This window comes from Fukomys damarensis, unplaced genomic scaffold (genome assembly GCF_012274545.1).
Source record: "Fukomys damarensis isolate Sample0158 unplaced genomic scaffold, DMR_v1.0_HiC HiC_scaffold_12, whole genome shotgun sequence".
Lineage (NCBI taxonomy): Eukaryota > Metazoa > Chordata > Mammalia > Rodentia > Bathyergidae > Fukomys > Fukomys damarensis.
The window spans coordinates 51,703,576-51,719,616 of record NW_022900924.1 but is presented as its reverse complement, the minus strand read 5'-3'; the positions used below and the strand labels follow the sequence as shown (position 1 = coordinate 51,719,616).

Here is a 16,041-nt window from a genome sequence, read left to right as displayed (position 1 = left end):
AAGTAGGTAATGGTGCTGCTGCCTGCCTCATAAGCACAAGGTTTATTTTTTGGTACCAAAAAATAAAACAAACACTTTAGCACTATATATTAGCTTTCCTACAGGGCACAGGATTTAGCTCAGTGGCACTGCGCCTGCCTTGCAAACACAAGATCATGAGTTCGATCTCTGATACCAAAAAATAAAAAAGAAATAGAAAAAAAAACTTTTGAGAAAAAAATCCTTTATCTTCTCCTTGACTAATATATCAAAAGTAGAAGTGCTAAGAACTTCAAACCCATGAAGAAAGCCACCTTTGGCTTGTTACCGAATTGGAACGATAATATAGCCCCAGGAATCTAAATTTACACAAGGATAAATGTTGGTCAGCCTCTAACATCTAAGCCTGTGGTTCTCAAGTATTTTGTTGGCCTTGGCCCACTTAGAAAGGACAAGGACAACACCCAAGAGAGGGCAAAATGCAGACTGTCACTGTTGACTATTCCCGGCTGCCAGCATTTCCACCGCCGGGTAAAAAGAGCAATTACACAAGTACAAAACACTCCACCAAAGTAATACGTACCAGTAATTCTGTATGTGTATTAATGACAAATAACAAAAACTCAATTGAATGTTTAATCCAAAACCATGAAGTGTTCTTGGGAGAAAAATGGAGAATGTCAAGTCCTTGGGAATATCTACGCACAGCAGGTGGAGGACATGATCGGAACAGCTGGACAATGCAGTGACTTCATCCGAGCAGCCACCACCACTCTGTGAAGGTTGGCAGAATTATGTGTGTGGCCAACAGCTAGGTGGGCACACACCGCACACGGGCTGACATTTCAGGGCAGCCTCGTTCTGTTATCTCAAACTGCAAGAGCAGCTGCTTTTGAGCAGGGCGAAGTTCTTTATGAAGGAAACCAGGTTTCTGGTCTGGACTAGAATTTGGTATCAGTGTGTACAGAGAAACGGCGCGGCAGGATTAGCACAGCTATAGTATTCAGGATTTAAGGCTGGTGCTTAATCATGGCGGGAGGGAGCTATGGTGCTGATAACACCTGGTTATTTTGTCCTATTTGTCTTGTTGTTCAGCAAGGATCAAAGGACTGACTACTCTGGTGGTAAATGTCAGGGCCCCAGGATGTAGGATTAACCTAGAGGTAACGAAAACCATCAATGAATAATTATAGAAGACCTTTGTACACGACCAATATCATCTTCTGTCCAATAAATAACAGAGGAGCCAAATTAGAAACCGATAAAAGCTAGTTCCTGGAACATTTGACTCCAGGAATCAGATTTCTCCTATGCGGGTGTGGGGGGGGACCCTATAGTCAGCAGAAGAGGCTTCAGGAATTGGTGTGTGGACAATAAAAACACTATTGTCAGGATTTGGATTTACCAACTTGGGTAACAGAACTGGTTCAAGAAAAAAGGCTTTGAATTTACAATCAACACACAGACCATGGAAAAAGACACATCCAACAGTTAGGGTTACACTGATACAGGAACGGGACCAACCTAAGATAAAGATTCTGGCTTTTGAGGTCTTCATGACCCTTTATGAAAATAGCTAGGAATGATGGAGTGCAATAACCAGTGCCATTAGGGCCAGGTGCTGCTACAGGAAGGACAGAAGTGAGGGAAGGGGACATCGCTCTTGCCCCTAAATGCTGATCAAGTTTCAACCGGATGTTTCAGGTCAACTCTCAGGACCTTTGGGGAGAGGGTTGAGATTCACCCAGAACTCTGTTGATAAACTATTAAAAAAATGCTAGGTACCTTGTTTGAAACAGCATGGAGAATGGGATTCTAGAGAACTCACTCAATTCATAATCGGGGTGGCAGAAACACAGTTGTCAAGAACATTAGAAGAATACAACACTAATAATAAAAAACTTGGGGCCCCGAGTACAAGAGAAATGGAAGGGCAGAAAAAGAGCTTTGAAAAGAACTGGACTTTGAAATGTATAAATCAATACAGCGGTACTGAAACATTTCCAAGAGGCTACCTGAGAGACAGTGGATGGCATTTTTCCTAGGATACAGGAATTAAGGGTCTTAAAAGAATTTCCTCCACCTAGGTTTAAAATTAGACAAGAGAACAGATACTGGGAAAAGGTTAAGACCATGAGCCATGCTCAGTAAGCCTCTCTCCCTCTTCCTGTTTATCTCAGATAACCTGAAATCGCTGCTGTGGGCTCAAGCTGACAACGGTGCGGAGGGTCCTGGTCGTGACATGTACAAGGTAACCAGGCTTGGAGGACATGGCTTCCTTTGAGGAAATGCTGGCTCTGTGTAGAACTAAGGTTCCACAACAAGGCACTGCAGCGTGCACACTGGCTCTGGAGTGGGGTATTCTGAAGTCTGCTTTGTGTAGTGCCAGTGTTAGGGTATTTTATGCCCTCACTGCCCACTCCCTGGAATGTGGACTGCGAGATGCAGGACAGACTGATCTATGGAGGAGCCTGGCTTTGAAGGTCCAGAAGTACGTGGACAGTTCCAAGCTTAAAAGCCTCGGGCTGCAGCTCTTCTCTCAGAGCCTGCAGAGAAGCCTCTCTGGCTGAGGTCAAAACAGCACAAAACCAAACATGGGGGCTTTACACTACCCAGGGGCATTTTGCGAAGAGGGACTGACTTGATGAATCACATTATCTGAATTATGATGTTTATTTCTTCTACTGACTTTATGTAACGGGGTGGGGGTTGCTGGAGTTTGCTTTCTCTAGGTTCGGCTCAATGGTTAGGAGAAGTTTCCTTGTTCCCCCTCCCCCATCTCTTACACCCTCTTCCAGCAATGACAGCTGGGTCAATGACCCAACTGGGTCACCAGCTCAGAAGATGAAAAATAACATTTTGCCCATGAAAGCCAGCTTGGAAGGTCATGTATGATGTCAAATTGTTACTCAAAAAGTGGGCCAGTACCACTCAGGCCAGCCAGTGAAAATGAGGAGGTGACTTCAAACTCCAGGAAGAATTCAAGGCTTCCTTCTCCTTCTTTACTCTCCTTCCAGAGAAAAGCAACTTAGAAAAGAATAGGACCAGGCTGAGGATGTAGCTCAGTGGTTTCACGGCCTGCTTTGCAAGGCAGGGACCCAAGTTTGATCCCCTGGTACCAAAAAAAAAAAGAAAGAAAGAAAAAAAGAATAGGACTAGTTTTGACTGAGGTAGGGCTCACATTTCAATAGATATGAGGTTCTTCCATAAAAAAGTATTTTGTGTAGAGTTTTATGACTGAATAAGAACTTGTGGGCCAGGGAGAAATCAAAGAAAGCACTTAATAGCTAAGTAAGGCTTGCGGCACTGACTCCAAAGAAAAGCCAAGATAAAAACAAGAGGTTCCCTGGCGCCGAATTGCACCACCTCTTTCAAGGGCCACAGGCTGGGGCTTCTAGGCCCCCACCTGGGACGCTGGCTGTTTTCACACCGAAGTGGCTAGCAGGATAAAAACGAACTGGCCAGATTACACCAAAGGGAAGATCTGAGCATTACTCAGACCATTTTACAGTTCAAAGAATTTTAGGGCTCCAAATGTATCGATATGATGGACAACTGGTTTTTCTCAAGACTACTGAAAGAGGGCTAAGAAGAGCCCTGTTCTTTCCACTGCAAGGTCTCACCCGACCACAGCAGATGTGACCACAAGGGGCTGCATGTATAGCGCCAGGACAGGGGGAAACTGGCCATTTTTGTTTGGGGGGGGGGCACGACACAGATTTCAACCTGAAGCCTTCCCATTTCTTCTATAATATACTCCCAATTTATAGAATTCTCACCAAAACTGGCACTAAAGTGAAATGTTGAAGAGTACTTGAAATATCACTTAAGTCCCATGGAAAACTTCAACTTCGAATTTAAAATTCATCCTTAAAATCTGACAGGAAAAAAACCCAAAACCTAGGGAAATCGGCTTCTCCCCCAGAACCATTCATTCCCTCTGTCTACTGGCTCCCCTCTTGTCCGAGGAGACAGCCAGTGAGGGTCCGGGGTGCCTCTGTAAACTTTAAGGTCAGCCCAGATTCACAGAACTCAATTCGAGGCCCTTTGCAGAATTTCTTCCCTATCAGGCAGGAGGCTGGTGTCGGCCTGTGCCCAACACAATCACCAGGCACTGACGAGAGCGCAGAGCAGGGAGCTGTGGCCGAGGAGACAGAAAGGAACACACCAGAGCTCCTCTGCTTTGGAGAAACTTGGAACCTAAGAAAAATTCTTTGTGTCAACAGGAGTGAAAACTTGACTGTGTTTAATATTCTTTAGACAGACACAGAATATGCCAAAACTTTATGCTGTTTTCCTCATATTCCTCAAGAAATAAAATTCCATGGCTGATGGGGAAGGAAAGGAATGAAAAGGGAACTGAGGAGTAAGAGAAAATGTCTGACTCAAAAGATCCCTCAGCACACTGCAGTTACTGCTACTCAATTATTTTCTATGAAAATTCAGATTATAGAAAACTTGGGGTGGCTCCAGGAGCTGGTCTTCACTGTGAGGAAACCACCGTGTGCAAGAGACACCCCCCATCTTCAGCTCTATTCTACTTTTTCTGTGAGAAAGTATAAAGGACCCTTGGTAAGAGTTCTCTCAGGGCATTACAAAGCATTTCCAGACACTCAGCTGCAAAGTGTTTCTGTAAACTGAAGTCCTACTCAGCCCGAGAAGCCCCCACCCCAGCTGATATCTGGGGTCACCTCCTGACAGGTTTCAAAGCTCTCTCACAAAGGACAAGCTGCCTAGGCCTACTTTTGGGTTGTTGGTTTTTTTTTTTTTAGAGAGAAAAGAAAAGGCAAGCTTGCAAGACCAATTTACAGCAAAGGCAATATTTCAGGGGGGAAAAAAAAACCTTACAGCTAAATACAAGTGCAAATGGCCTTATTGTGGCTGTAAGGATGAGGAACAGGGCCTAAGAAAAGCACTTCACAATTATAAGTTTTGTTTTGCTTTTAGGCCTAGGCTGTGTACTACACAGTCCCCAGGAGGTGTCAGCCAGCTGGAGGCACCTTGCCGAAGCCTATGTTCCTCCAGAACCTGACCTGGTCCAAGTGTGAGGTGGTCACTCTGGCTTTTGGGGGGGCTGCTCCTAGGCTGGGGCTGGAGATGTCCATGGGGGGGGGCATAGCATCTGATTAGTGCCCAGTGGAAGGGCAGTAACCACAGGGAGGTTTTCTCCAAGGGGAAGAAGTAAAGAAATTACAGCTTTGTCACCTCTGTGTTAAAAGTCTAAGCAAGAAATATCTGCTGTGGCATGAAGCAAAGAGAGCAGGCAGGAATGCGGGAATCTTCAATGGGGAGCGTAAGCCACAACCCCAGGGAATGAGATAAAAGGGTAATATCCTCAGATCAAGTCTCAACACTTCTTTCCAGGGGAAACTACGCCACCACCCCCTCTATTATTGAGCTCTGTAGACCGCTACAGTTTCAATGGGAGACAAAGCAAGGGGTGCAGGCTCATGGCCTCACCCGGCCCTCAGCCTGGCAACTTGAGGGTTAAAGACAGCACTTAAAAGAAAACTTAAACCCCATTAAGCCCAGGCTTGGAGAACAGTGAGCAGCAGGGAAGCCAAAGGAAACTAATTTTGGAGGCTCTCCAAGCTGCCAATCACAAGCACATTTCTAACAGTCCCAGTGTTGTTTGAGTTGGTTGTTTTTCCACAGGCTGCACAATGGGGTCTGGTTATTCATTGAAAAAGTCTGCAAGTGAGCCCCGCCCTCCATTCACAACCAATTTGGAATGCTCCATTCAGGCAAGAGGGGGAGTCTGCAGCTCAGCGAGCTGGGGCAGACCCAAACAGCGCCCAGCTGTCGCTGCAGGGACGCTTGCAGTCCTCACTCCAAGCTCGGCCAGTGCACTGTGTTTATGTAAGAAATTCAGACACTGCAGGAGCGTCTGCTTGCCCTGCACCCTCCCTAGGATCCAAATGGCCAAGACTGTTGCTGAAATATGCAAGGGTGTGCAAATCTGCAAGCAGCTGAGGTCGGCAAGTGCCCTCTGGCAACCTGGGAAAGGCAAAAGAAAACCTATCTTGTGCAGCCTGGTTCAGAATCCAAGTGCAGGTTCCCACAGAGAGAAACAGACTTTGCCGGTATTTCTAAAACCTGCCCCGAGGCGAACTGGTTTGCATTAGGGGACAACTCTCTCTGGAAGTTTGCCACTCCAGACTTTACGTCCAGTAGCTATAGCTATACCATGAGCCACCTGGTGTCTTCCTTGGGGGTGAGGGGCTCTGGCGGCCCTGAGTGAGAGTCTCCAGCTGCAGCCCTGCGCAGCTCAGGGGTTTCCCAGTCCCCTTTGGGGGTTTCAGGATGTATCAAAAGGGAAGACTGCAGACCTGGGGTGGGAGGGTGAAATCTCCTCCAAGGCTTTACAAAGGACAGGATAAAAAACTGGTTCCGTTTCTTAGATTTTTGCCAAATCTTCCATAGCTACCCTGAGGCAGAGTCGATGACGAAGCCAGTATGACAACCAGACTTTATTTCAAGGAAAAACATATTTCCTTATGAAAATCGAATCCAGGAGATAACTTGAAGCTCATGGACTCTTCCCTTTTCTCATAGCATATTTGGCTATTTTCAAATGTCTTATGTTTACCTATTCTCACTGCCTGCCCCCTCTTCTCTGAGATCTTTCTGACTATGCTAATCCACCTTTTAGTAGTTTATCTTGTAGCCTGCTCCTTGGAATTTTTTACCCTCTGTGGCTATTTTCCAGACATGTTTCCTCCTTCTAAGGAGGGAAGTGTTCTTTCTTTGTACTAGGCAGGGGTCTTTTAGGTAGGGCTCTTCTCCCTTTTAACACTAGAGTTGCTAGTTCATTGCCATCTACCTGCTGGGCCCCAAGGTACACTCACACTTAGGACACACACGCGCGCACGCACACACACACACACACACACACACGCACGCACGCACGGGGCCCAGGGTCTTGCCACTTTTTAGCTGAGCCTAGAGGGGTAGGACAATGACAGAAACTGACGACCAAAGCCTCTGTTAAATGAGCTTGATGAGTTCACAAAATGAATTTTTAAAAAAGCAACCTAATCCGGTAATGGCATCAGCATGCCTGGGACTCATCCAAGAGCTAGGAGCTGCGACATGACAAGACTCTTAGCTCCTTGGACTCCAAGTGGAGAAGCACTGTGTGCCAGGGCACAGATGGGCCCCAAGCTGCCTCAAGGGCAGCCGTATGCCTGAAAGGGTGCTGTCAGCCCCAAGACTGGGCGCACTTCACCACCATTAAAACCCAAGAAATGTGTGGACTGAACAGTCTCTCAGTAAAAAAAGAAATCACAAGCAAACCCACCCCACCCCCAGGAACATTTGAGGAGGTTTGAAATCCTAGCAATGATACTACTAGATGGTAGCAACAGCAGATGCTACAGTACACGTCTTCAGTTTTATCACACGACCTATGTCTTAATCTTATAAAACGGAGGAATGCTGCAGAGCAGGGGATAAGTGGTGATTTCTTGACTGATGCCAGGATTTTCCTCCTTCTAAACAAGTGGCCAGTCTGTCTGAAGGACATAGATTCATTCCCCATCACAAGTCTTTCTGACCAAATACAAAGGACTGGAAAGGCTAAGGGGTTTTATTAGAGGAATAAAAGCAAAGAGATAGAAGAATTTTTTTAAATCCATTGTTTTAAATAAGCCTAAATGAATTACAGTTAGACGAAAGATTCTGCTAAATACATGTTTTTTTAGATTACTGGGTGCTCTAGGTCTTAGTCCCTAAAAGTCTTCGATCTGAGGATATTGTTAGAACTATCAAAATGGAAAGAATTTCAAATCACTCAGCAGCCTCACCCTGGCAAGATACTGGGCTGTCTGTAACACAGACCTTAAGTCACACTCTAAAACCGAGAGTCCAGTCACCTCTCCTCTGTGTTTTCTCCACGCTTACTTGGGCATTCTTTTTCTTCCTTCTCTGTATCTTCAGAACTACTGGGTCCTGAAAGTATAAACCAGTAAAATACCCTTGCCTCCATCATGGGCTGCTTTAGTGCTTGTCACCTTTCCCAGGGACTTGAGGGGGATCCTTTCAAACACATATGGCCCTAGATCACAGAATAGACCCGTGAAGCTCCGCTACACTCCATTTCTGGGGCCAGGATGGTGCACCTTGTCCAGAAAAAAGGCACTGACGGCCACAACCCTTATACCTGCCTCGTGTGTTAAAAGAAAATAAAAATCCAGTGGAATAATCTCACTATGACACAAGATTAAGATCACTGTGTTTTAGGCTCAAGTGCTGACATAAATCAATCCTATTTCCCCAGCCATCTATTGCAATGTATTTATGAAAAGATTTTATCAGTTAATTAGCTGGTCCTTAGGAAATTACTCGTACTTCCTCCTGTTGTGCCATTCTTTTTGAAACAGACCTTAAAAAGAACCCTTCAAGAGGAAAATGGGGTCATTTGGATTTTAAAATAGTTCTCTTAACTGTATTGGGTATGGAGGTTGGAATTTTAAAGTAAGATTTTATCATGTCCTCTTCCGTAGTACAAACCATTTCAGTTATTCAATATGCGGATAGGTAATTACTCACAATACCACTACTGAAATGAGTATGATTTTTATAAATCAGAACTGAAACCTGCATTTCAGAAAGCGCCCTTTAGATACGCTAACATCTATATAGTAAGACACCCCTCAAGTACTCAGGCAGTCAATCAAAAATGAAGCTAAAGTCTACCCTACCCGCTCTGCGTTCAATCCCCATGTCTTTCAGATCTGCTAATTCTGTGAAAACACGTAGTAAAGAAGTACTGCATACACATCTGTGTACTGACCCAGATTCCCAGGTTTGGTAATTCTCTGTGATAACATACTTAGCTACAGTCATTTCTATAGATATATACTAACTTATAAATATATAGGATATATATATACTCCTGCATGCCGTTTTCTCTGTATACATTACCAAAATGCCTTCAAGGAAACCTCTCAGTTTTAATAATTTTTCTTTTACAATTTCTTGCTCTCTTCCAAATCCTAAGTGGAAAAACTCAAAGCACTGAGTTACAGGATCTCACAAGAAAGAAAACCGAGGGGTTACTCTGGCTGGCCCACCTATCTCCCTAGGGCTTTCCTGAGAGTCAGAAAACACAAGGGAGAGGCGGGTAAGGCCACCTGGAAATACCAGTGGCCCTGACTCCACAACTCATGAGGGCTCCTTTAAAGATGTCATTGTAGGGGATTTTCCCTTAATGTTTCCCATTTCCCTCTAAACCACTGGTCAGTCTCTGCAACTATCTAGACCTTATATTATCTCTTCCAGAAAGCAGGGGTGGGTGTGTGTGAGCCAAGACATTCTACAAGGGATTTCCAGCTCAATCTGGGATCTTCAGGATTATGTCTCAGGACCAAGGAGCAAAGGCAAGGCACCAGCCTATGGTCTACAGGCTTTAATTTCTGTTCCCTTGAATTTCACTTTTAAGGTTGTCCAGATAAAGGCTATCTCACTAACACCTGTATTTACGAGGTAGACGTAAAACTTGTAGAGCTAGGGGGTTAGCTGGGCATTTCTTTAAGGCTCAAAATGGTCCATGTATTCTATTCCAACCACACTTATGGATTCTATTCCAACCACGCTTATGGATGGATGCTTTCCAAATCTGGAAAACTTTCAAAAATACCATCTCTTTAGAAGTTAAATGGGTAGCATTTTTTCATAATCTTCAAATCTGGTATTCCAGAATAAAGCCAATTACCCACATTACTCAGTGTTTCTCTTTTTCACATTCCACACACCATCTCTCAGGCATCCACAATGGAAAATTACTCAAATCTCTGTTAACAAGATATACCATTACCAATAGTCATACAGGTAACAAGAACATGTTACAAATGTTTTCTGATACCGAAGAAAAAAAAGGTTTGCTTTTCCTGGCAAATGAAAGTCTGATGTATAATCCACTGATTGGGTGAGTCAAACCGACTCATAATGCTTTGCTGGCCTCGAACCTGTTCCTTTCCCTCCTCTGATCTAATCATGGGCTCTTCTAGATGACTGGAGGGGACGCTGGTCCTCCACGCCAAGGCTTTGAAAAGTGCCCCAAGAAAGAAGGATGTGCTGCCCTGTCTGGGCACCCAGGCAGGAGTCCACCAGCTCCTCTCTGGCTCCCCTATGGGTCTTAACTGCAGCCAAACACCCCAGCCTGAAGGAAAGGGCTTCGGGCTGCATCCCTCCCCTCAGCCGGTTCTCCTGCCTAACCTCTCACGCAAGCCCACCCACCTATACGAAGCTATCCTTCCCAAGCTCCACCTCAAGAATTAAGAGCCAGAGGGGCAAAGGAATACTAATTTCTAGACCATGCGTTTTACCCTTGAAATACAGAAAAGCTTAAGTAGTTAAAGCAAGAAGCAAACAAAGTAAAAAACATCATACTTGGTAGGCAGGTACTTCTCCCAAAGCACCTCCATTTAAGGTATGGTATTTTAATTAAAGAACTTAGCACGTCCTATTTGCTGAGCAGGAATAATTTCCAAGGAGCCAAAACACATTTATTGATTTCTTTGCTTAGCCTATTTCCCCAGATACAAGTCCTGTTTGCTGACATCTCTCTTTAAAGAACAGACCCCTGCTTCTGCACATGCATCAATCTGAATGCACGCCGCGTCAGTTCCCTTTCCACAGAGAAACAAACAAACGTGTCATAAAAACATTGCAAAGAGCTTCTGCCAAGAAAGCCACCTCCCAAACAGACTGCAGCTTATGCTGCTCTGAGCAAGAACGAGAAAGGATGAGCCAAACTGTCAACACAGAACAAAGTTAGACCACAGATTCTGTCTCTCATCTTGTGCGTGTGTGCGCTCACGTGTGCAATTGAGGTTATCTTTATTTAGCTTTTCTGTGGCAAGCTTCCCAATCATGTGAAAGCAATCGAAGGACAATAATTAACAAGCATTTACTTTCTACAGAAAACACCACAGCAAGCCATGACAAAGCTAAGGTAACCACGCATCTGTGGGCTAGTCAATTCTTTTAAAAGTTTCATGGCATGGTGCCTTGGACATGAGGTCTATCATTAAAGAGTATTTAACTGGTTCCTCTGTTCTTTAATAGATTTCGAGTACCCACCCAGTACTTAGACCCAGGTGCCCTCTCCCCCAGTGGCATTTTTACTCACATAATGTGCACATGGGTGCAGCCCACTAGGGATAAAACAAAGCTGAGAAGAATCTGTTGGTGCAAAATGAGAAATCGAATCCTTGCCTGCCTCAGGTGCTTGCTATTATAAACTATGACTAAGAGACATGAATTTCTCTATGATGCAACCCTCAAGAGAGGCAGCATTTTCTCCAGGCCTCTCTTAAACCTGCGCATTCGCCAGTGACTAATGCTCTCTAGAGCAGCCCTGTGCTGCTCAAATTTCATCAGCCGGCTTTGTCCTTGATAGCTCTGCTCTGCCTGGACCACAAAAGCTCCCAAACCTGTTGAGGACAGCCTCAAAAGATCCGGCAGAGCTAACCGTGCCCCGCCAGGCAGCACCAACAGCCATCTTTGCAGCTGCTTCCTGCATTTTATTATCTCAAGTAATGAGCACCTAATGACTGTTTGAAGAAAAAGGTTTTACTCCTCTCTGAACAGTAAAGTCCCAGCCATAACGTGAAAAATAACAAAAAATCAGGTTACTGTAACTGCCCTTTGTTAGCGCAGAAGGAACAAAACTGACAATGTGTTAGGTGAAACCACAATCAACTGGAATTTTCCATTAACTACCTTGTGCACCTTTAAGAGAAAGAAAAATGTCAGGCTCATCACTCACATCAAAGACTTAACTTATGAACAACGAGGCTACGAGAAAAAACCATTAATAGACCTTTGGCCCAGCCTATGTCAGTTATTTATACTGTTTTTTTTTTTTGGTACTGGGATCGAACTTAGGACTTGTGAGGCCGGCGGCAGAACCACTGAGCTGGCAATCACCGGCCCCGTTATTTATACTTTTGAGTGTTCAGTTTTGCAACATTCTTAAGGTTAAAAAGAAATTTAAGGCAGAACTTTGTTCACGAAGTCCTGTCTGAAATAGACTAGAATCATGTTAGAAATAACTTCAATAATGAATCAAAAAAAAAACGTTTAGGGTTAACCTTGAATTATTAAAAGAAGCTACACGCATCCCACTGTACAAATCTGCTGGCTGTGACTGAAGAGTATTCTAGACACGGGTGATCCAAGACCAGGCAGGCTCAGAACAAATATGTCACCACGAGAAAGGTACTTACAGTTATCAGACTGAAAATCTGGAACAAACTGTTCATCATCAGGAACTTGTGCTGGAAAAAGAGATTTTTATTTTAGACCTTCAAGTTTTATTAAAAGGAACCGTAAAAATGTTTTATATGGAAAATAGGACAGCCAAGAAACTTGCCTTCAGCTAACCAAGCCTCTTGAAGTTGACTGAGATCCTGAAACAACTCTGGAATTAAAAACAGAAGACCCCAGGGTAAGGATATTTCTTCTTCTAGGGAGAAGAGGGGTAAGGGTCTACATGCTACGGCCTTGAAGTGATGTGAGGAAGACACAAGATAGCTTCCCTACCTTCAGAATCATGAGCCAGATCGGTGTCCAAAAACTTCCTCTTTCTGTCAATCACAGGCCGCCCTCGACCTTCCTCCGATCGAGATTTCTGAAAGAGGCAGAAGATTCAAGAGTAGCAAAGAGGTCCAAGGGGGGCTGATCCAATAAGGAGAAGGCTCTCAGGCAGAGGGAGGACAAAGTAAACTGAAAGCTGCATGAACTTACCCCTGGGACCATAAAAGGGACTTGCTGATCATAAAACCCATCCATGGTGCTTCCAACGTCTCTAATATCACTTTGAAAAGTTTCAGCATTGAGCAATTTCTGGGGGAAAAGGATCCTCCTGTAATACAAATTTGGGATATTTTAACTTAAAAGGAAAAGAGAAATGAATCCATTTTCTATAGGGCCTTTGCACAATCACTGCCTTTCTCTCAAGTACTATACTTATAGCCACTCTAGGGCTAAGCTTTCAGACCAGCACTGGGCTTGATCAATGACATCAGATATACTCAGTGCCAAATCCAGTTACCCAGTCATCGTTTTCTGCCCTTTCTTCTCTACAGTCATTAAGATTATAGATTTTTGGCACTGACTGTACCTTATCAACAACAAAAAACCAAAAGTCCCCTTATTTTCATCATGAAAGGTGATTTTCAGAATCTCTATTAGAAAATCCTCCAGGGCATTTGCAATACAAATTTAAAAAATAAGAATTTAAGTTTTGACAGTAAGTTGACAAGCTGGGTTCAAGTATTCCAAGTTGTTGGCAATTAAGAATCTGAGGAGCAGGGGATTTAGCTCAGTGGTGCTGCCACCTGCCTTGCAAGTGGCAAGGTCCCGGGTTAGATACCCGGTACAAAAAAAAAAAAAATCTGACACACAGAATCTAAAAGTATTTCGTAGGTCAGTGGTAAAAAACACTATGTAAAGTTCCAGGAATACAACATCAGAAGTATATTTTTTTCACATACAACTCTTTATTTAAAGCTAACCTTCTGTCCAAACAGGTGTATGCCTAAATGTCACGAATTATCTCCATGGCAACTTAAGAGTTATCTGGTATCTCAAACCTTTAACAGAATAAAAGAGCTATGAAAAATAATGAATAAAGAAAACTAAACTCCATTGTATGTATTTTTTAGGGGGATTATTTGAGACAGGGTCTCACTATGTAGTTGAGACTGACCTAGAACTCACTGTGTAGCCCAGGCTGGTCTCGAACTCACAGCGATCCTCCTGCCTCAGCCTCCCAAGTTCTGGGATTACAGGAGTGCACCACCACACCTGGCCACTGTGGCCACTGTATGTATTTTAAATGCAGTTCTACAAAAGGCCTTTTAAAAAGGCCAAAAAAAGAGCCAGGTGCGGTGGTGCAGGCCTGTGTAATCCTCGTACTTGGGAGGCTGAGGCAGGAGGAAGGCAGCAAGTTTGAGGCCAGCCTGGGTTACACAGTGAGTTCAGGGCCAGCCTAAACTACAGAGACCCTGCCTCAAAAAAATAAATAAATAAATAGCTTTTTAAAGGGGCAGAAAAAATAAATGATCCACGGAAAGAAAATTGTACCTTACAGTAAAGTCAAAATTACAACCCCCCTACAAATACAAAAAAACACCCAACAACTCCTATCAGTACTGGTAAGTATTGCAGCTGGACAGAGAGGCTGAGTTCAAGGGAGGGGACAGAATTTTTTATTTAATTTGGAGAAATAAAGTAACAATTTTAGGAAGGTGCCATACTCCTAAACGTTCTTTTATCCTCCATATAAAAAGCAAGGTTAGGTTAACCCATAGGAGGAAAACATTAATTTCACTTACCCTTGCTCTAAGCAATGCAAAAATACTTAAAGGGTAATTTCTTTTGTTTAACTTGCACATAATTTTTAAATAGAAAGCTTTTTTTTTTCCAGTGGGCAATTCCATCCAATTTGTTTTTCACACTGTGCGGAGTGTATCAAATTTTCATAACTTAGCAGGATACAAGAAAGCCCTTCATGGTCAGCCTCCTCCTCAGCACTTGGCCCAAGTAATCAGATATTTTCTAAATGAAAGGAGAGGAGCGAAACAACACAGTTCATAACTTCCTAGAAAAACACTCCCGCCAGCTTGCCTGCCTTCCTGCCTTCCAAATAGCGTAAAGAAAGGGTTCGGAATAAAGTCTCTTTCTCAAAAGGTCTCCTACCTGATTACAAAATCTGAGAAACCTTAGCAGGGATTGGAGGGGCAAGAAAGAGTTCTCTGTCGCCTTCGAAAATCTGTCTGATTAAATCGCAGCCTTAAAAATTCTGTAAATGTCGGGGGATGGACAACGAGTAAAGAGACCAGAGGGAGAGATATTTTCAGACTCGTGATGAAATACTTCACCCTGAAGAGCAAAAATAATCTTTTAAATTTTTTTAAAGAAACTGCCGTAAGCAAATCCAAAAACAGCATCGGAGATCTTTAAAAGAAGCTCTCAGAGTTCAAGGGCTAAAAACACTGTGTTCAAAAGCCTAGAGGGAAGGCTCGAGCGCATCCAGGAGTTTAAACCACATCCTTTGTGCCCCCCTCCCCGGGTGCCCCCAGGAAAACTTTAACACAGCTCTGCGGTGCAAGCGAGGCCCCTCCCCGCGGCGCGCAGCGGGCCGGGTTTTATGAATGGGAGAGCGAGCCGCGGCCGCCACATCAGGTAGAGGCTGTAACTGGATCCCTCGCGCTGGGCCCCATTCACAAAACAAGACACACTTCCACCCAATTCCCAGCCTTCCCCATTCATGAAAACTCCTTCGGCTGCGCCCCCGCCCCCACTCCCAACGCACGCCCAGCCTCCAACGCAGGCCCCTCACCCCGCGTTTCAGGAGGAAAGCTCAATGCTTCATTCACAAAAAAGGGGGGAAAAAGCCGCAGGGAGCAGAGAGCCAACGAAAGAAACCCGCTTCATTCATAAAGTCACCCACATTCATAAAGACTAGGTGCGGCGCCGGTCGCCACCAATCGCTTCCAATTCACAGCCCCCCAACCCAAGCGTCTCTCCTAGGCGCCCCCCCCACGACAGGAGTCACCCCCTCCCCTCCGAAAACGCAGCCAGATTCCGGATCCAGCGCGAGCCTCCAGCATCTCTCCGTCTCCGCTCCACAACCGTGTTCTCCCCATCACCCTTAGGCCCTGTGCTGGAGCTCCCCGATTTTTCTCCAGTCGCCGCGCAGCCCGACGGCCTCACCCTGCCGGGGGTGGGAATGGTGGGACGGGTTGTCCACTCTGCACAACCTGAAACTCGCAAGGCCCGCCTAAGTTGCTGGCCGACCCCCAACGCCGCAGGATGCACATGCCTGTGTCATCCCACCCCTCGGGGTGCCGGGGGGGGCTGCACCTCTCAACATCCCCCCTCCAACTGCTTCCCGCCCCCTCCTCCAGACGGCGAAGCTGCGCCCAGCGTCTCTTCTCGCGAGCCTCCTAGTTCCCTCGGGGCTCAGATCTCCAGAGACCAAAGCCCCGCGACTCCGAGCCTCCCGCCCCACCCCGGAGCCCCGCACCCAAGCTCCCGCGCGCCTCCCCC

At 45.0% G+C, this 16,041-nt stretch overlaps 1 protein-coding gene across 2 annotated transcripts in view; it reads right to left on the bottom strand.

The window, feature by feature from the left end:
• Nucleotides 1-15,018, bottom strand: part of Etv5 (ETS variant transcription factor 5) — a 55,700-nt gene extending 40,682 nt beyond the window's left edge. The window contains exons 1-5 of one of the 2 annotated variants that reach the window (XM_033762587.1): nucleotides 14,689-15,018; nucleotides 12,733-12,850; nucleotides 12,529-12,616; nucleotides 12,359-12,406; nucleotides 12,213-12,263 (exon numbers count right to left, since the gene is read on the bottom strand). In XM_033762587.1, the coding sequence (XP_033618478.1) occupies nucleotides 12,213-12,263; nucleotides 12,359-12,406; nucleotides 12,529-12,616; nucleotides 12,733-12,777 (232 nt within the window). In that variant the 5' untranslated portion in view covers nucleotides 12,778-12,850; nucleotides 14,689-15,018. Of the gene's footprint in view, nucleotides 1-12,212; nucleotides 12,264-12,358; nucleotides 12,407-12,528; nucleotides 12,617-12,732; nucleotides 12,851-14,324; nucleotides 14,341-14,688 lie in introns of those variants that run through there. The other variant, XM_010624208.3, reaches the window with a different exon arrangement.
• Nucleotides 15,019-16,041: the final 1,023 nt, after the last annotated feature.